This window comes from Monopterus albus, unplaced genomic scaffold (assembly GCF_001952655.1).
Source record: "Monopterus albus unplaced genomic scaffold, M_albus_1.0 scaffold187.1, whole genome shotgun sequence".
Taxonomy (NCBI): domain Eukaryota; kingdom Metazoa; phylum Chordata; class Actinopteri; order Synbranchiformes; family Synbranchidae; genus Monopterus; species Monopterus albus.
In genome coordinates this window covers 865,255-885,767 of record NW_018128067.1, presented here as the reverse complement: position 1 = coordinate 885,767, position 20,513 = coordinate 865,255, and the positions used below count along the sequence as shown (strand labels likewise).

The following is a 20,513-nucleotide window of genomic DNA, read 5'->3' as shown; positions in this document are numbered from 1 at the left end:
ATATTTCAAACTTTTTTAACAAATAAAAAACTGAAAAATTGGGCGTGCAAAATTATTCAGCCCCCTTAAGTTAATACTTTGTAGCGCCACCTTTTGCTGCGATTACAGCTGTAAATCGCTTGGGGTATGTCTCTATCAGTTTTGCACATCAAGAGACTTAAATTTTGCCCATTCCTCCTTGCAAAACAGCTCGAGCTCAGTGAGGTTGGATAGAGAGCGTTTGTGAACAGCAGTTTTCAGTTCTTTCCACAGATTCTCGAGTGGATTCAGGTCTGGACTTTGACTTGGCCATTCTAACACCTGGATATGTTTAGTTTTGAACCATTCCATTGTAGATTTTGCTTTATGTTTTGGATCATTGTCTTGTTGGAAGACAAATCTCCATCCCAGTCTCAGGTCTTTTGCAGACTCCATCAGGTTTCCTTCCAGAATGGTCCTGTATTTGGCTCCATCCATCTTCCCATCAATTTTAACCATCTTCCCTGTCCCTGCTGAAGAAAAGCAGGCCCAAACCAGGATGCTGCCACCACCATGTTTGACAATGGGGATGGTGTGTTCAGGGTGATGAGCTGTGTTGCTTTTACGCCAAACATAACGTTTTGCAGTGTTGCCAAAAAGTTCGATTTTGGTTTCATCTGACCAGAGCACCTTCTTCCACATGTTTGGTGTGTCTCCCAGGTGGCTTGTGGCAAACTTTAAACAACACTTTTTATGGATATCTTTAAGAAATGGCTTTCTTCACACACTCTTGTGTGTTACAGCCTGCTCAGTGTTTTATAACTAAGGTGTCACTTTATTTTTAAGCTCATTTAATAAGACAAGTTGAACCAGAACAGACTCATTTGGAGCAGCATAGAAACACATACAGTACACACATGGATCACTGTGTAGAGCTATGGGCAGCTTCTGCACAACTTCTATAATTAATTAAAGTCCCACTCCAGAAACATTTTCATTTTTATATTTGTATATAAAAATACTTTACTATAAACAATATGCAGTCTAACACAGCTTTTCCTCAAAAAAATTTCAGTGGGCCTCTGTAATAGGAATGAACATTGCCCCTCATTGTGCATTCCAGGATCTATGAATGTTGCCGTCATCCCTTATGTGGATTTGAATAATTTTGCACGCCCAATTTTTCAGTTTTTTATTTGTTAAAAACGTTTGAAATATCCAATAAATTTCGTTCCACTTCATGATTGTGTCCCACTTGTTGTTGATTCTTCACAAAAAATTACAGTTTTATATCTTTATGTTTGAAGTCTGAAATGTGGCAAAAGGTCGCAAAGTTCAAGGGGGCCGAATACTTTCGCAAGGCACTGTACAGGCTGAGTAGTAATGACACGAGAGCTGCTCAGATTTATGGCAACAATGGCATAGCCCCTTCCTTTGAGGTATGATCTGAACCATCTAAAGCGCTCAGCCAGGTAATCAAACCACTACCAAAGGCTGCACTACGATCAAGCAGCACCAAAACTGTTTTACCTGAATCAACATTTAGATGAAATGTACTTAACCACTTTGAGTGGTCTTAAGTCAGATTGAAATCTGTACAGAAGGTCATAAAGGACCATGTTGGAAGCCAACAAACTGTGGCTGTTTCTCCCAGACCATGGACAATGATTTCTAAGTATGCATCCCACTCCTCCTTAAAGATGTAGCCATTCGTTAGTTAGAATATAGCAGAGACCTTCCTGAGGGATTTTTAGATTTCATACACGGATACTCATTTCTGAAATGCATGTTTAAGTAGAAGCTCAAAGATCCAACAGGAATGTGAGTCCTTCCTCTACTCATCCACTTCTCTTGCTGCTTTTTCTCCAGTCGCTGTTCTTTGTGGTCATTTTGACCGGATTGCATTTTGAAGGGTTGTATCTAAAAGTCTTCCTTGGAAATATTCAAATTCTCAACTTGTGATAAAAATCGGTGTCTTTTTATTCTGCTAGAGCCCGTCCTAAACAACAAGTATCCGTCTGCCCTTCAGGTTTGTATGAATGTTTAGGCATGGTAACATGACTCAAAATCTGCCTGCTCTCTTTCCTCTGGACTCCAGACTCTAAAGCCATCGTGGATGGGAACCTGAAGCTGATCCTGGGTCTGATCTGGACCTTGATCCTGCACTACTCCATCTCCATGCCCATGTGGGACGAGGAGGAGGAATCGGAAGAAAGCAAGCAGAAGACGCCCAAGCAGAGGCTTCTGGGATGGATCCAGAACAAGCTGCCCGAGCTTCCGATCACCAACTTCAGCAAAGACTGGCAGACCGGCCAGGCCTTGGGTGCCCTGGTTGACAGCTGTGCTCCAGGTGAGGGGAAACCCTGGGGACAGGGCTGGTGGTGAGCTGAACAGGAGAAATAAAATGTCCTGTGAGGCGAGAGGAGGAGCAGGGTGGTAGAAAAAAAGAAGTGAGGGGAGGCTGGATGTAGGTGAAGGGAAAGTGAGGCATAAAGGAGGTTTCTACTGACATGCTCAGGATGTTTGGCATACCTGTGGATCATCAACAGGCTCAAGCCTGAGATAAGGATTCAGAAGAAGTTTTTACTTCCCTCTCACAACAGTTTCTATCAGTGTCCAAAAATAACAGTCCCCAGGTTTGAGAGCTGGTTATAAAAAAGTCAAAAAGCTGCTGATGCAGACACATTTCTAGAATATGTTGGTGTGATAATGGAGTATCATAACATCCAGAGAATAAATTCAAGGGCAGACATCTTGTGGAGCCACAGACAGATATGACCCCACACCAATGGTGTGCAATTTCACCTTCAAAAAGATTAGGCAAGTTTCTCCCTCTATCTGCTGGATGTTGTCAAGGCTGTAACTTTGAAGTCAACATGTTGATCATAATTACTGGCTCAGTTTCCCTGTGTGCTGAAGTTCTCATTTACTTAAATGTTCTTAATCCAATGGAAATACTGTGTTGTACTGAAGGAAATACATGCACTGGCACATTTTAATAACAAAGTGTTGCAACTTTACTTAAGAGCCCACTCATTTATTCAGGTTTTTCCTTTTCATTTGTGTGTTTGCAAAAAGCAGCAGTTGCTTTCTTCTGCTGGGCAGTAATGCAGAATATAACTGAGAATATGTTGCATGATTTGCCATAGTCAACATACGAAGTGTTTATTCTATGATATCATTATGACCAAATGATAGTTATAAACAGTTCTTTGCCAGCTTTAAATGTAGCTTAAATTTACCTAGTAGATCTACTTGTCATATTATCATTATAATCTACTACTTTCTCCGGTAAATCCAACTCTCGTGCGTCTTTCCTGCAGGTCTGTGTCCTGACTGGGACCAGTGGGATCAGACTAAACCAGTGGACAACGCCCGGGAAGCCATGCAGCAAGCTGACGAATGGCTGGGCATCCCACAGGTAAAACAAGTAGCATTACAACAGAGCAATGTGTGTCTTTGGAAATAAGAAATAACAAATTCTTTGTACAGATAAAGAGTTAAATTTGTCAGCAAGACGTGATGCCGATGTAGTCTTGTATGACCAAAGCTTATTGTGGCTAATGCTGGCAAATGTGTAACAGTGCCAGTATTGTATCTGTAGTGGCTCAGGTGACATTAATATCTTTAATTTGACATAAATTAAGCTTATAAAAGTAATGCTTTTTAACCAGGACCCTCGAGTAGAGAAGCAGCCTCTGTCCCCTGTGGTGTTTGACCAGAATGAAAAGCTCCACTTTTGATAGGCTTTTTTTTTCCTTTTTTTTTTTTTTTTTTTAACAGGCATTCACCAATTTTAGTTTCACTGTGCTGCTTCTGGACTCCATCTTGTGAATGTCTGACAGTGTTAGGTTGACATGATTGGCAGAGTGTCTGCTGCTGGCACAGCATGGCGTGCTGACAGTTGGCTCTGTGGTCGCTGCTGTTTCCGCCTTCAGCTCTGCTTCTGCAAAGAAACTGGATTTGTCCTTTCCCTGCAGTCTTTGTGGGTTGTAAAATCAGACAGTGTGTGTCTATATGAGTGGATGCCATGTGGTTTGCGTGCGAGTCTGTTTCAGGTACTTTTCGCACTGAGGTAGAGGCTGGCATGTGGTTTTGATCACTAAATCACAACAAAACTCAGTTGATTTATGTGACTAACAGTCTCCATAGCAGCTAATCAAGTGATGCTTCAGGCTGCACAGCTGTAGTCTCCCTTCTCTTTTACCAGCAAATGTGCTAACGATGAATAAAACTGCCCTTTAATTTGGAGAACCTTGTTTATTTGTGTTGTAGGTGATAACCCCTGAAGAGATTGTTGACCCCAACGTGGACGAACATTCAGTCATGACCTACCTGTCCCAGTTCCCCAAGGCTAAACTGAAGCCTGGAGCACCTCTCCGACCCAAACTCAACCCCAAGAAGGCCCGTGCCTATGGACCAGGTACACACACATTCATTTGCAGTTGTGCTGAGCAGCTGGATCAGTTTAGAACAGGGGATTTATATGTTTACAAGCTGTGGACCCATAAACTGAGGTTGGACTCTGGCACTAGGAAGGAATGTAAGCACATCCATTTACTGTAACTTGTTCTGGACACTGCCTTAATGGTGACTTACATAGACTTGAAATGGTATGCGTTAAGTAGGTGCAGCCCTCTCTCTGTCAGTCCAGGATCAAATCCATTGTTTAACGCTGCTATCTGTCCTTCCTGCAGGAGTCGAGCCTGTTGGTAATGTTGTAATGAAGAAAGCCGACTTCACCGTCGAGACCATCAGTGCAGGAATGGGAGAGGTCCTGGTTTTCGTGGAGGACCCTGCGGGGCACAGAGAGGAGGTGAGACATCATTTTGGGATGTTTGGTCTTTGCCAGATACTGTATTGCTAACTTTGTTCACCACAGCATGGATAAGTTTAAAATAAATGTTTCTTTCAGGCTAAAGTGACAGCCAACAATGACAAGAACCGGACCTACTCGGTGTTCTATGTCCCTAAAGTCACAGGCATGCACAAGGTGAGTTTGTGGTTTATTTTAAAGCACAAGACTGAACTTGCATCACTGTGATGTGGCTCACTCATTGGGTCATGTGGGTTGTTTATAGTGTAGGTCCAGGAGGCTGGGAGTCAGTAGTGGTCAGTAGTAGGCAAACTGTTTTTCTCTTGTTTCAAGTAACACATGCTGATTGGAAGAACACGAACTGAAATATTCTCACTGTAGTGCAGCACAAGATTTTAGGACTCAATCATAGGGAGAAATGTTTCTATATGAGCAAGGTTTTTGCCAGTCCAGTCCAGTCCACTCTACTACAAAATGTTTCTCACAGTCGAACGCATCAGTAATGATGCCTTTTGACATGATGCTATTTAGCATAACAAGTACTTTTACTTTGCCAACTTGAAGCACCTTGAACTGATGATACTGTTGTTGCAGAAGTTTGACTATATATTTTGACATTGTAGTATTATAATTTTTGCTTAAGTAAAGGATTTGAAAACATCTACTGCTGCTGGCAGTCAGTCAGGAAGTTCACTTTGGTTAATGACATCATACTAAATGCTGTAGTTTTCATTCTTTTGGCATTTATCTGATTGGCTAGAAAACTTGTATTTTGTCACTTTAACCTTTTGAAAATATCCCATTGTAAAACTCCAGAAAATGAATTAACCAATTTTACCATGTTTAACTTTTTTATATGCCAATTTCTGACTTAAAATTAACATTAGTATTCAGCCTTTTAGCTACAATTAACAAAGCATGAGAAGATAAATGCAGCTTTTAATTCAAGCATCTAAAAAAGAATATTTGTTCATTTTAATTCTGTTCATAAGCCTCTTCCCCTCTGTTGTTCCCGCAGGTGCACACTTGAACAGTTTTAATCATGCGTGATCAGGGGGTGTGACTTTATCCTGCATCAGTGGTGTAAATGGAAATAAAATTCTGTGAAGAATGACAGTCCACTGACGCAGCAATCCTGTTTTTTTAATTACTGATATATAATGTTTTCCAGCTGCCCACAGTCAAACACAAAAAAAATTTAAAACTAGCATTACTGCAGAAAAGGGGAAAGATGCAAGTTAGATTTTTATTTTTTATTTTTTGAGGACATTGAATTCAGTGTCTTAAGATTTTCAAGACGAGCATATACTCTGTAACCTGAGGGCTCCAAACACAAGTTTCACTCTCCTTTGTGCTTTGCAGGTGACAGTGTTGTTTGCAGGGCAGCACATCTCTAAGAGCCCCTTCGAGGTGGAGGTTGGAATGGCTCAGGGAGACTCCAGCAAGGCCACGGCCCAGGGACCGGGCATTGAGCCCTCAGGAAACATCGCCAACAAGGCTACCTACTTTGACGTCTACACAGCAGGTAACGCTGATGATGTGAGATGAAGTGTCTGCCTGGATTTAACATGTTTTAACAAATTATTTTTTCCTTGATGTTTTATCCCCTCATCACCCTCCCGATTATCTCAGGTGCTGGTGTCGGTGAGGTGGAGGTGGTGATCATGGACCCTGCTGGCAAGAAGAACACAGTGACTTGTAACATCGAGGACAAGGGCAACAGCAGCTACCGCTGCACCTACAAACCCACCCAGGAGGGCCAGCACACCATCTACGTCACCTTCGCTGGCGGCCAGATCAGCAAGAGTCCCTTCACTGTCAATGTGGGCGAGGGTAAGCGTTTGCGATCTCTAAGAAACCTTGTTTATAAGTGAGTTTGTATACAAGGTTCCTGAAACATTCTGTGCTTTAATGTTGAGATATTCCCTGTAAATCATCAGAGTTGCATTAATGAAAATCTAAGATCTCAGCTTCTGAATATCAGCTCTAAGAAATTTCACTGAGTCTTTTAAAACCTTAAATGTGTCCACTGTGCTGTTTTTCCTTCACTTGTCTTTGCTGCGTTTTCCTGCCACAGTTCTGGATGTCCTCTCTCCTCCTTCCCTCCCCTTCTTCTCTTTGATAGCGGCCTGGAGGTGTGTGTCCTTTCTCTGGAACGGCCTCTTCCTTCTGCTGTCATTTCCTGTTTCCTGGGATCTCTCTTGGGTACCCACTGTGTGCGTGTGTGTGGTGGTCAGTTGTGTGCCCGTGTTAGTTACTTGATTGCCTTTATTTATTTAATTTCCTGTGTATGTGACTTGATGGAGTTGCATGTCTTTACTTGACTGCTTTGTAGACTTGCTTTACATGTGTGACCTGTAGGGGTGTGACGAGATCTCACCATATTAAAATGTGCCACTCTTTCTTGTCGAGGCAAAAGCTGGCATGTGCTATCATTACATAACAGAACCAGGCCAGTGTGATGGAGTGTGAGCATATGTTGACAATCTGGCAAAAGTGCATCTCCCTGCTGTGTTTTAACGCACAGGGCTGCGTTGGTCAGGGGGTGAGGGGTTTTGGGGGAGTTTTGTAGGTATGCAAGTTACGGCCACTCTGTGACGAGTCTGAGTTTCCAGCTCCCATGTTTCCATTGTGTTTTGGTTAGCCATGCTGCTACTCTACCTTTGCACCAATTCTATAAACCAGTGTGTGAGCACTGATTAAATTCCTCCATTTAACATCCAACACTAATGAAAATGCAATGAAAGTGATAACATTATGGTGCATTACCTGTGGCCCAAATTCAACAGTGAATAACGGCGATTGCTCATGCTAACAAGGTAAACAAAATAATCTTCCTCCTGTGGATGTCCACATCCCGATCGTCTCCCTACCTGATTGGCCAATGCAGCACCTTTACTGGATGATGTCACTGTCCAGTGCCTTTTTCCACACCTTTTGAAACTCGATTAGAAGCTCAAGCATAGTTATAAGGGCTGAAGAGACTCGTGAAATCACACCTGAGAAGTCAGTCAGTTGAGGTTGTGACAAAACTCTCTTACAGTGCTGCATATTGTTGTCTTTTACTGCATATGATAAGTCGTACTTGGAAGGTAGAACTGAAGTGACATTCATTACAAGATGATTAGTTAAAACATTTCAAAATGCACCTCCAGTGTCTTAAAAATTGTACTCCAATATTGTGTATCATCACACCCCTAGTGGTCCAAGTCATCTGCCTGCAACTCTGGGCAATTCAACACGACTCAGGCATCCCCGGTACCTTATTTCCTTATTAGGAGATTTCAACATAGCAGAGTGTTTCCTCATGGGTTAAGACATTCACCAACATATGCTCACATTTAGCTGGAGGAATACCACCACCACCAGGAAATGGATACCTCTTGTCTTCCAGCTCACCAGTGGTCTTAGGTTCGCATAGTGACACATTGCACAAAGGAGTGAGTTGATACTGCACAGCCAGCTTTGTTTAAAATATAGCTTTTGGTGCAATGATGCATTTTCTAGCAATTGTAATGACAGATGTGTGGTAGGACTACCTTTACATTGAATTGGATATGTGCGACCTTGACGTGTATCAAAAGAACAAAATGGTTAATAGACAAGAATTAAACACTAATATTGGTGAGCACCATTTCTGAACTCCTTTCTAATGACACACCCTTTACGAAGAGCTTAGAAGTAATGGCTCTATATAATTTTACCATTCTTTATTGATGAGAAAAGTTGTTCTCATCACTGGCTAGTAGCAGATCTATAAAACAACCATTAATGAAGCCATTAGCTGTAAAAAGAGCTTCATTAGAAAATACAGGGACTTGCTATCAAAACAGCTTTACCACCCATTTGTTTTAAGATGATGCCATTTTAAGGAATTATTTTCCAGTTATCTGCAGTTCAGGGTAACATTTGAGGAGCATCTCCTTTCTTGCAAACTGCAGTTTTAATCACATAGGTCATAAAAGTAACATAACATGCGTATAGCAGTATCCTTTTTCTTAAGAACAATAATTAGTCCACTCCCTGGAAAAGATCTCGTGGCCCTTTCACTAGGCTCTGTTCCTGTGAGGTTTCCTTTGCTTCCTGCAGAGCGTCCAACTGACTCAGCAGCTCCCACTTTATACACATTTAATTACAAGATAGGAAAGATACCCCACTTCCTGTGTGGAGATAAAGCCTCATTTCCTTTACTGTGTTTTATGACTTTCTTGGGGGTAAGAGACACAGATGGGTGTGCAGGGCGGGAGGGTTATTTAAAAGCAGTGAAAGTCTTTATCGGTGATTGATGTGCCATTCGGATGGAAGTGTTTTTGGTTTTGTTTAATTCACCCCGCACCTCATTACTCTTCCCCCTATTGAAACCACCTCTGAACACTTGTGGTAATGATGTTGGAGTTGGAATACTGACAGCTGTGTCTGTTTCTCTCTCTTTCATTGTGTGTGTCTCTGCACAGCATGTAACCCCAGCCTCTGCAGAGCTAAGGGCCGTGGTCTGCAGCCAAAGGGCCTGAGGGTGAAGGAAACTGCAGACTTTAAGGTTTACACCAAAGGAGCTGGCACTGGAGAGCTCAAAGTCTCCATCAAGGGCCCCAGTGAGTCACACTGTCTTGTTTATTACTATTGCCAGATAATTTATCAATTCCAACTATGACAGAATCACTTTAGACAAGGTCTGCAAGTTGATTGTAAACCACTGATGAAGCATAAATTAAAAATTCTTAGACAATTAGAAAAAAATTGTACTGGATTTAATGCTACATTAATCAATATTTTTACATTAAATAAGCTTACCGGCTCTTATTAGCTGACATGCTGGAAAAAATGCCTCCAGTAGCTTTATAGTCCTTTTTCATATGATCTACTGTATATCCATAGACCCTTAGTTCAGATGAGGGAAGCAACCCAAAAATCCTTTAACTATGATATATATAATAAGTAATGGTATGTTGTGTTTAAAACTTGTGTTGCCACCAAGTGCCCAAAAAAATTAGTGTAGGTTAAAGCAAGTTTAAACATCTGCAAGCTGTTTGCATGCCCTGATGGAATAAATCATACAGTGCTTAAAATGTGTTTATCATGCCTCCATGAACAAGCAACAATAGGTTTTTTTTTTAATTTGGGCAGTGAAGAGAAACTGGTTTAATGTGCTTCACTGTCTTTGCAGAGGGTCTTGAGGAGCCATGTAAAAGGAAAGATCTTGGAGATGGTGTGTATGAATTTGAGTATTACCCCACCACACCTGGAACATATACCATCACCATTACCTGGGGAGGACAGCACATCCCGCGCAGGTGCACACACTCGGATGGAAACTAATACTACATTTTAGCTACCTACACTGGCTCATTGTGACTGATTGCTCTCTGCTCCTTTTAGTCCCATTGAGGTGAAGATTGGCTCTGAGGCTGGACAGCAGAAGGTGAGGGCTTGGGGTCCGGGCCTGGAGAGCGGTATTGTTGGCAAATCTGCTGACTTTGTGGTGGAGGCTGTTGGGGACAATGTCGGTACACTGGGTAAGTCATCCAGAGAGATGGTGGAAATAACTTGCACCGTAGATAAATTTGCGGTATTACCCTCTATTACTCACTGATGGCTCTTTTAAGCTTTGTTTTCTTGTTCCCTGTTTAGGTTTCTCCGTGGAAGGTCCATCTCAGGCCAAGATCGAATGTGACGACAAGGGCGATGGATCCTGTGACGTGCGTTACTGGCCCACCGAGCCTGGAGAGTATGCTGTGCATGTGCTGTGTAACAGTGAAGACATCCAGCACTCTCCCTTTATGGCTGAGATTGTCAACCCACCAGGCAAAGACTTCTACCCTGACAAAGTATGAACACTGGCAGGGCCATTTATACCTACATGTTGTGCAACTGCAAAACAGGCTTAGAATTTCAAACTGATAGTATTTTGCTTAATGTTAAGTAATTTCCGCTGTTGTTCAAAGTTCAAAGTGTTTATTTTGTCATATGCACAGTTAGGAAATGTGTTTCCCTGTACAATGAAATTCTTATTTTGCTGTCCATATGAATGCCACAAAATACAAATGAAATATAAAGTAGATAACACAAAATCTAAGGCACTTTAAGCAGCAACAGATGCAGCAATATAATAAATATATAAGCATATAACAGAATGTATGCTGCATGGGAGCAGCATGTTGCTCAAGTGTAGACGTTTATTCCCTAAAGCCCCATGAATTGATTCCAGGTCAAGGCGTATGGTCCAGGGCTTCAAAGCAGTGGCTTGGCTGTTGGAAAACCCACTGAGTTCACAGTCGATGCCAAGCAGGGAGGAAAAGCTCCAATGAAGGTTGTGGTTCAGGTAAGGCTGTGTGGTTTTCAGCATATGGCTGTGTGTGTGTGTGTGTGTGTGTGTGTGTGTGGGATCATGTGCCACAAATATCTGTTTTTGTTTTACACACCTATGATACTGTTGATATATTCTATTTAAAATGTAGTCTCATTTAACTGCTTTTCCACTTCTGCACAGGACGGTGAAGGCCTTCCTGTGGATGTCCAGGTTAAGGACAATGGCAATGGCACATACAACTGTACGTACACCCCACGGAAACCAGTAAAACACACTGTCATGGTCTCCTGGGGAGGAGTCAACATCCCTGACAGCCCATTCAGAGTGAGCACACGCACAGACACCCATTTAAACAGCTTGTTTTTTCGGACATTATTCAAAGGACCTTTTATCACAAAGTTTCTTAAGCTGCTGTATTTTTGATCACAGATGAATATCGGAGCAGGCTGTCATCCAAACAAGGTGAAGGTGTCAGGTCCTGGGGTAGCTAAGACTGGCCTCAAAGCCTTCGAGCCAACTTACTTCACCGTCGATTGCGCAGAGGCTGGTCAAGGTAAAGCAACGTAAAACTGTTGCATCCTTTCACTCAATAAATCACAGCACAGCTCTTCTGCCACTGCATAATTTGTTTTACAAGCCATAGAAATGTTGACACGAAATCTGCAACATATTTAAAGCTGCAGTAATTATTTTATGTATCAGCAATGTGGATCGCATTGCTATGTGTAGAGTAAATGAGGTTATAAACCATAAATAGTTGTCACACAACTGCAGTTTTCAGAGCATTTTAGTGTCTTGCAGCCTGTTATGTTTTTCCAGACCACAAATTCAACTTTGTTGTTCCAGGCAGATGTTAGGCAGCTGTTCTCTGCAAAACAGCTCAGTGCAATTCCTGCACACCATCAAATGATGCATGGACAGTGTCAGCGTCTAGCTAGTGCTGAACAGCTAATTAGCCACATATTTCCCTCAGGAGTGGTGAACACAACAAAGTTGAGAGCAGAGAGAATATTGGTTGTACAGTCATCAGGTGACCAGAAACACAACTGATGAATGTTAATTTTGCTACATGTGTTGTTAACAGTTTGCTAATAAGTTTGCCCGAACAGCTTTATGATGTGTTCAAATGTCCCTGCTGTGTTTATGCTGGTGGCCAAAGAATTAATTAATGCAGCTGACAATATTTTTCTTCTTATAGGTTTCTTCCCTTGACCCATTAGCTGAACTAACACAATACTGTTGACGCAACATGGCTGTGGCGCTTCAGCTGAAATAGTTGACCTGTTACAATGATCTTTGTCTCCTGTCCTCAGGTGACATCAGCATAGGAATCAAGTGCGCCCCCGGAGTGGTGGGACCCGCAGAGGCAGACATCGACTTTGACATAATTAGGAATGACAACGACACGTTCACTGTCAAATACACTCCTCCTGGAGCAGGCAGCTATACCATCATGGTCCTGTTTGCTGACCAGGTAGGTTTGAATCATAAATTGTTTGCATTATGAATGATTGCAAGTGTATGGCCGATGTCTGAGGAGTGTGTGTGCTGTTTTTAATGTATGTGCGCTTGAACGCTGTGTTGCTTATATTTGTTTAGGCTATTCCAATGACACCTATCAGGATCAAAGTGGATCCTTCCCATGATGCCAGCAAAGTCAAGGCAGAGGGACCAGGGCTAAGCCGCACTGGTAAGAGCACCTATTTAGTAAGATGTTGGTTGTAAAATATTACTTTTTTATTTCCATATTTAAATCTGCCACCCTGTTCGTTTTCTGTTAAGCTATGCTTGTGATCTCAGCTCATAGCAGCTACCCAGTTTTACCATTTATTGCAATCAAAACCAAACACCAAAAAGTATATTAATTGATAGTAGATGCTTGAAACTGTAGTTTGAGATAGAGTGCAGTTGGAATTAATGCAGAAATGTTGACACTATTTAATTTTAGTCCAGACTCATATGAACTGTGATTTTCTTTGTCAGGTGTTGAGCTAAACAAGCCCACTCACTTCACTGTGGGCACTAAGGGAGCGGGAAAGGCAAACCTGGACTGCAACTTCAGCAGCCCAGCCAAAGGAGAAGCTGTCAAGGACTTTGAAATCATCAACAACCACGACAACACGCATACTGTGAAGTACACCCCTGTGCAGCAGGTAATGTGAAGACCTCACTAGCTACCCAACTATGGTCTCTGCCATATGTCGGGCATTTTGGGAAGTGCACCAAATGGGAGGCATTTAGCTTAACTTGGCAAAAGACAAAACTGGGAAGACATTGGCTGTTATGTCCAAAGGTAATGGATTTCTCCTACCATATTGTCTCATCCATTTAATTTGTACACAAGCAGAAATGGTTGTATAAAAAAAGTTGTAGTTTTGCAGTATTTTTAAGTGTGTAAATTATTGAGCTTAAGAAATGTTGATCTTCAAATGGCAAGAAAGTGAATAATATCCCAAATGGCCAAACAGTCACTTTAATTGGATCCAGTCATGGACAAAATTTTACAGTATCCATGCATTAAAAAAAATCTGAGAATTTTCTTGTGAGCATTAAGGTGTTTGGACTACAGTTATTGTAGTCTGACATATCTTCAGACTGTTTGAAACTGCAAGTTGCTTTCTTCATACAGAAACATGCTGTGTATAGCAGCTGTTACTCTGCTTTATGTTAAGGTTTATATTACATTACAAGTCAAGTCAGCATTATTCTCTGCACCCAAAACTGTGATCACATCTGTCACTGCTGCTGTTCCTGCTCCAGGGTCCTCTGGGAGTTGCTGTGACCTATGGTGGAGATCACATACCCAAGAGCCCCTTCAATGTTGCTGTGGCGCCTACAATGGACCTCAGCAAGATCAATGTCGCAGGCCTGGGAGACAGTACGTACTTTGTCAATGTACCTCTGTGCCTTTTGATTTCGGTCCTCAGATAAAGCAGGATTTTTTTGCATACAGTTGCAAGAAGTAATGGCACTGTTTGCAGTTTTCTGCATAAATTAGTTATGAAATGTGATCTGATCTTCGCAAATATCAACAAACGCAATATTTCTAAACTGATAAAACACAAACAGTCATGATCCTTCATGTCTTTATTGATCACAGCCATTAAACATGCACAGTGATGGTGGAAAAAGTCATGGCAGCACCAGGCTTCTGGTGTCACTAAACGTCAGCTAAAGTCAGGTGTTGGCAAACCTGGAGTCCAATCAGTGAAATGAGAATGGAGCAGCGGGTTAGACAGAACTGAGATATGTAGTTATTTTGAATTTGGCTCATAATTAAGTACAATTTCTGACAGTCATATTTTAAATGTATTAATCTGTCAAAATTTTGACAAGTCTCGGAAAACTTACAGAATTAATAGTTCATAGTACTATTTCAAAGTTTTGAATAGGTAAATTAAACATCGTGAAACATATTTGTATCATTAGCTGTCTTTTTTCTTTTTTTTTTTTTTTTTTGTGGTTGTCATTGTGAAACATCCACTGTATTAAACATGAATGGATGTTAGACTAGACTTTTTCCAGCCTGATCTAGTGTTCAGTGCCCTCTTTGCTCTGTGTGCTCTGTAGAGATGACTGTAGGCAAAGACCAGGAAGTGACTGTCAAAACAAAGGGCGCTGGCGGTCAGGGCAAGGTCGCTGCCAAAGTGACCGGACCATCAGGGAAGCCAGTGGCCAGCAAGGTACGGATTTTTACCCTCTTATGAAAACACTTTTACAATCTTGCATCAACATAAGATGCACAAATGCTCCAACAAACCTGTTCATATTTCTTGATCCAGGTTGAACCAGGTCTGAGCCCAGAGACCAGTCAGGTGAAGTTCATCCCCCGGGAGGCAGGGCCATACCAGGTTGACCTGAGCTACGATGGAGCGCCAATCCCTGGATCACCCTTCACCCCCACAGCTTACCCTGCCTCAGACCCCTCCAAGGTTAGCCACAGTTATTGACAGACAATATTATTAGATATTTATAGAACAAATAAAATATGAATCATGACATGTAAATTAAATTGGCAGTAATTTTTGCCGCCACACTTGTAGTCATTGATTATCTGTTCCTCCTCTCAGGTACGATGCTCTGGCCCAGGCTTGGAGCGTGCCAAGGTCGGGGAGACGGGAGAGTTCATTGTGGACTGTACCAACGCCGGCCCTGCTGAGCTAACCATCGAGATCATCTCAGACAGCGGCACTGCAGCTGAGGTTCACATTCAGGACAACGGAGACGGGACCTACACCATCACCTACATCCCCCTCTACCCTGGTTCGTACACTCTCACCATCCGCTATGGTGGCCAGGATGTGCCCAACTTCCCTGCTCGGCTCAACGTGGAGCCTGCGGTGGATGCCAGTGGAGTCCGTGTGTTCGGCCCCGGAGTGGAGGGCAAAGGTAACCTGCTGTCTTATGCCCATTTTTAATTTTCATTCCATTTCCCTTTGTATATCCTGTTGTTGGCATACTGCAACAATTACTGTCAGTATATATTTTTAATGCAATTAGGGATACATAATTATCAGACATTGGATTTGACTGGTGAATCCCTAAACCTGCACGCTGCGTGTTCCCCATCTTGTGTTATTAGGTGTTTTCCGTGAAGCGACTACAGACTTCACTGTGGATGCTCGTTCTCTCACCCAGACCGGGGGCGACCACATCAAAACTCGCATCAGCAACCCGTCTGGCAGCCGTACGGACGCCCTGATCACCGACCTCGGAGATGGAACCTACAATGTCGAGTACACGCCCTATGAGGAGGGTGAGCTCAGACATAATGTGTGCAGAAGCTGTAGATTTGTTATGGGATCCTCCAGTACACGAGTTAGACACTTGTTTTGTGTGTGTGTGTGTACTTCAGGCCCGCACAGTGTGGAGGTTTGCTATGATGGCACTTCAGTCCCTAAGAGTCCATTCCGTGTTGGCGTCACTGAAGGCTGTGATCCCTCTCGTGTCCGTGTACACGGTCCTGGCCTGAAAGGCGGCACCACCAACAAGCCCAACAAGTTCACAGTGGAAACCCGGTAAGTGAATGTTTCATTTCACCTACAAGAGTTCAGGGTGGAAAATATAACTATCACTATCACTGAAATGTCTGCTGCTTTTATTTTTAACATCTGTCACCTTGACTCTACAGAGGAGCAGGTACTGGTGGCCTTGGTCTGGCAATGGAGGGTCCATCAGAGGCCAAAATGTCCTGCACTGATAACAAGGACGGCAGCTGCAGTGTGGAGTACATCCCATATGAACCTGGCACATACAACCTCAACATCACCTATGGAGGACAGCCCATCAAAGGTGCTGAGCTGTTACAGCTGGGGAGAATTATCACTGTCAGGAAACACTTCCAGATTCTTGTCATCATGTTGAATGTGTTCTGTGTAGTATTTTTTTAAGAATTGAAATGAAAGTTAATTTAGCACTGATGGGGTTTTATTACAGTGTAAAGGCTCATTTCTTTAGTGTCACTACCTCAGCTTGCTAAACTGCTGGGGTGCTTGAAAATAACTTTTCTACCTTTTTTACATTTTGTCTGTGCAGGTAGTCCCTTTTCTGTGCCAGTCAGCGATGTGGTGGACAGTACCAAGGTGAAGTGCCAGGGTCCAGGCCTGGGCAACAATGTCAGAGCCAACATTCCTCAGGCATTCACAGTAGATGCCTCCAAAGCTGGAGTGGCTCCACTGCAGGTCCGCGTACAAGGACCAAAAGGTAAGCATGTTCTAACATTTGTGTTCATGAGTAAACCTTGTGCTTTTGTAATAGTCACAAAATGAATCCCAAGACTTTAAACACTTTTAACACTTGGTTGTGTGTGTGTGTGTGTTCGTGTTCAGGCATGGTGGAGCCTGTGGAAGTGGTGGATAATGGTGACCAGACTCACACAGTCAACTACGTTCCCACCAAAGAAGGACCCTATTCCATTAACGTATTGTATGCTGATGAGGAGATACCACGCAGGTAAGACATGAAAGTGTTCAACGCACACAGAATCAACATTTTCAAGCCTAAATATTTTTATTCCTTTGCAGTTTTTTTTTTTGTGTGTTCAGCCAGTCTCTCCTCTTGCTCCCTCTGTCAGCCCCTACAAGGTGAAGGTGCTGCCCACCCACGATGCCAGTAAGGTGCGTGCCAGCGGACCCGGCCTCAACACCACAGGAGTGCCTGCCTCTCTGCCTGTCGAGTTCACCATCGATGCCAAAGATGCAGGCGAGGGACTGCTGGCAGTGCAGATCACTGTAAGTGCTCACATGTGATGAAACATAATAAAAATGAAAAGTAATTATTTTGGTAAAACTTTGGGTTAACCGCCCCCTGTAGGACCCAGAGGGGAAGCCTAAAAAGGCCAACATCCGTGACAACCATGACGGGACCTACTTGGTGTCCTATGTGCCGGACATGACTGGCAGATACACCATTCTCATTAAGTATGGAGGGGATGAGATCCCATATTCACCCTACCGTATCAGGGCCCTGCCCACTGGAGACGCCAGCAAGTGCACTGTCACAGGTACAGTTAGACCACTGTACGTTTGTTTCTTATAGCGGGGATGTTTGAACAGGTTTTACTCGTACATTTAATTTTTACAGTGAGAGGTGGCAGTACTCTGACTTGAATTGACCAACAATCATTGTATTGTTGGTTGGTTTTTCTTAGGTCTTCAGAAGAGAGTCTGTATGATGATGAATTTTACTGTTGCACACAATGCATCCAGATTTTTCAGAGGCAGACCAGCTTTTTGAGTCTTACGCCCCCACACATCCAGATGTTGCATCCAGGTGCTGTTCATCACATTTTCCAGTGAACAAGGTCCTTTTGCACTAAAGGCAGCTCAGAAGATGGTGCCTACTTTGTAATAAACACAAATGAGCTGCTCATTTTCCCTCTAAGAAAAAAATTTAGATTGTGCACACTTAATTTTAATGTTTACAACAATAGTTAATCTTATTATGAAAGCCATTTCCTTTCAGAATCACTTTTATTAGCCAAGTATGTTGAAACACACGAGTTTGTCTCCAGTGAAGAGGCTCTTGATGTGCTCTTGTAAGTCAACAAGAAAGTAGGAACTATGCACATCTAAAATGTGAAGAGAATAGGAAGGAAAAAGGGAGGAAGTCTGTTCACATGTATAGCTATGTGCGGTAGTTGTATTTACAGGTGATTGCACTGGGGGCTGCTGTTCTGTTACACAAATGTGGGTCATAATTGATTAATTGCTCATCAGAGTGATGGCAAGGGGGAAGAAACTGTGGTTGTTTTGGTGTACAGTGCCCTGTAGTGCCATTCAGAGGGGAGGAGTTCAAACAGTTTGTGTCCAGGTTGTGAGGGGACTGCAGAAACCTTCTCTGCCCTCCTGTTGACCCGTTTCTTCCAGAGAGTTCTGTGAAAAATCTGTCAATTATGAAACTGGGCCCACTAAGTAGGTAGCTTAGCTTAGCATAATGACTGAAAGAAGAGGAAACGGCTAGGTCTTATGTTGTTTTTTTTTTAACACACAAATTCCACAACTTTTTGTTTTTACATTTTGATTATTGTATGGATTAGACAAATGAGGTGTGTGTGCTAATTGGTAAGCAGGCTGGTAGTTTCCACTTCCAGAGAATATGCTAAGCTAATTGGCTGCTGGTTCTAGCTTCCTTTTTAATGCTAGATATGAAAGTGGTATTGATCTTCTCACCTAACTGTCAACAAAAAAGTGAAGCAGTGTATTTCTTAAAATGTTAAGCTATTGTTTTATAAAGTAAACAATTATTTCCTGATATTTTTAAAGCCTAAATCAGTTGTGAAAACGAACATCTCAGTGTACCTGCTGCTCATATTATCTTTCATGCATCAGTATGTTGTGTTCCTCACGCTGTGCTCCTCAGTTACACTTCCCCTGCTGTACAAACACCAACAAACACATACATACACCCCCTCCCTGCTTTACACTCCACCATCACCCGTTTGTTTTCATCCATGTTCCTGGAGCACAGTTGTTGCCTCCCTCCACCCCCACCCCCACCTGACTGTCTTTTATTTGTCACTTTTTTCCTCGCTGCCCTGCTTCTCACCGTTCCTATTATCAGTCTCAATCGGCGGTCACGGGTTAGGTAAGCCTACTGAACGACTTTGTAATGTAGAGGAACTACTCTACCTTTTCTTTCTGTCAGCATGGAGGATAGTGGCACCAGCTTTTAGCAGGATATCCCATCTCTCTCACTTTTTCTACTTCCTCTTATATTTCTCTCTCTCATATTATTTCCTCCCATCCTCTGTACTGTTTCCTCTCTTATAACTATTTGTCCGTTTCCCTCTCACATTTTCATTGGACAGACTAATGGACTAACAGTGTAGGTAGGATGGCATGGTGAAATGGCATTGTGGCTAATCTAGCTTTAAGTTCTACATGGAACCTGTATGATAACATGAGTCGATGGTAACAACTTAGATTAGATGGAAATAACAAGACTAGATCTCATCCAACTTTAACCTGGTCTCATGGTTGTGGAATGTGCATGCTGAATGTGTGTGTGAAAAGGAGTGCGTGTCTGGCTCCCAGTAAGATGAAAACATAACAATCACATCTCGACACTGACCTTTTCTGAATTCTTAAGGTGCTGGTGTTGGCCCAACTATCCAGATTGGTGAGCAGACAGTCATCACAGTGGATGCCAAGGCTGCTGGGAAAGGCAAGGTAACCTGCAGTGTGGTCACACCTGAGGGGGCAGAACTCGATGTGGACGTGGTTGAAAATGAGGACGGCACTTTTGACATTTTCTACACGGCGCCGCAGCCTGGCGAGTATGTCATCTGCGTCCGTTTTGGAGGGGAGCACATCCCTAACAGTCCCTTCCAAGTTACGGTGAGTAATGTGCATTTCAATCTTTATTTCTCCAGGATAGGTGGCCTGAGCTATTTTACTGCAACACCTTGTTAAAAATGGCTATATTTAATCAACAAGAACAGACGGGCAAAACCAGACACTTCATGATATATAATGCAAAGGAGAACTTTACAGCCAACCTGAAGGCAGAGTGGATTCTGAGTGGGAGAAAAAAAATCATTGATAGCCCTCCTCTACTGCTTAAAGATTACAGAGCAGTTTACAGAGAAGTTTTCTATGAGATATTTAAATAACTAATAAGGCTAATTTTACACTGACACAGAAGAGACCATCTCAGTTTTTTTAAAGATTTTTGGATCAAATATAAGGTAACATATAAATTTATCTTGATTAAAACAGTGGTAGAAACCATTTTCTTAATTGGTACAGACAAGTAAATCCAGAACAGTAATAATATTCATTTACAGAAGCAATGAATAGTACTTAAAATAAATGCAGATACTAGCATATGGTATAATTTAATAAATGTCACAAACCTTGTCATGGCTGCCTGGATGGAAATGTTAAAGGTGGATCTATTAACGGATGTCCGTGGAGGATATAATGCAATCAG

At 42.4% G+C, this 20,513-nt stretch overlaps 1 protein-coding gene across 3 annotated transcripts in view; it reads left to right on the top strand.

Moving 5' to 3' along the window:
• The window catches only part of flna (filamin A, alpha (actin binding protein 280)), a 46,903-nt gene that overhangs the window by 16,949 nt on the left and 9,441 nt on the right, over nt 1-20,513 (top strand). For 2 of the 3 annotated variants that reach the window (XM_020617216.1, XM_020617214.1), the window contains exons 3-32: nt 2,057-2,308; nt 3,282-3,379; nt 4,234-4,381; nt 4,656-4,774; nt 4,874-4,951; nt 6,137-6,299; nt 6,407-6,607; nt 9,229-9,366; nt 9,939-10,065; nt 10,151-10,287; nt 10,403-10,599; nt 10,980-11,093; nt 11,262-11,405; nt 11,511-11,634; nt 12,395-12,555; nt 12,681-12,771; nt 13,065-13,234; nt 13,842-13,959; nt 14,652-14,764; nt 14,864-15,013; nt 15,152-15,470; nt 15,664-15,837; nt 15,937-16,099; nt 16,213-16,373; nt 16,617-16,784; nt 16,910-17,033; nt 17,155-17,311; nt 17,394-17,583; nt 19,143-19,166; nt 19,671-19,918. In XM_020617216.1, coding sequence (XP_020472872.1) covers nt 2,057-2,308; nt 3,282-3,379; nt 4,234-4,381; nt 4,656-4,774; nt 4,874-4,951; nt 6,137-6,299; nt 6,407-6,607; nt 9,229-9,366; nt 9,939-10,065; nt 10,151-10,287; nt 10,403-10,599; nt 10,980-11,093; nt 11,262-11,405; nt 11,511-11,634; nt 12,395-12,555; nt 12,681-12,771; nt 13,065-13,234; nt 13,842-13,959; nt 14,652-14,764; nt 14,864-15,013; nt 15,152-15,470; nt 15,664-15,837; nt 15,937-16,099; nt 16,213-16,373; nt 16,617-16,784; nt 16,910-17,033; nt 17,155-17,311; nt 17,394-17,583; nt 19,143-19,166; nt 19,671-19,918 — 4,571 coding nt within the window. The remainder of the gene's footprint in view (nt 1-2,056; nt 2,309-3,281; nt 3,380-4,233; nt 4,382-4,655; nt 4,775-4,873; nt 4,952-6,136; nt 6,300-6,406; nt 6,608-9,228; nt 9,367-9,938; nt 10,066-10,150; nt 10,288-10,402; nt 10,600-10,979; nt 11,094-11,261; nt 11,406-11,510; nt 11,635-12,394; nt 12,556-12,680; nt 12,772-13,064; nt 13,235-13,841; nt 13,960-14,651; nt 14,765-14,863; nt 15,014-15,151; nt 15,471-15,663; nt 15,838-15,936; nt 16,100-16,212; nt 16,374-16,616; nt 16,785-16,909; nt 17,034-17,154; nt 17,312-17,393; nt 17,584-19,142; nt 19,167-19,670; nt 19,919-20,513) is intronic. The other variant, XM_020617215.1, reaches the window with a different exon arrangement.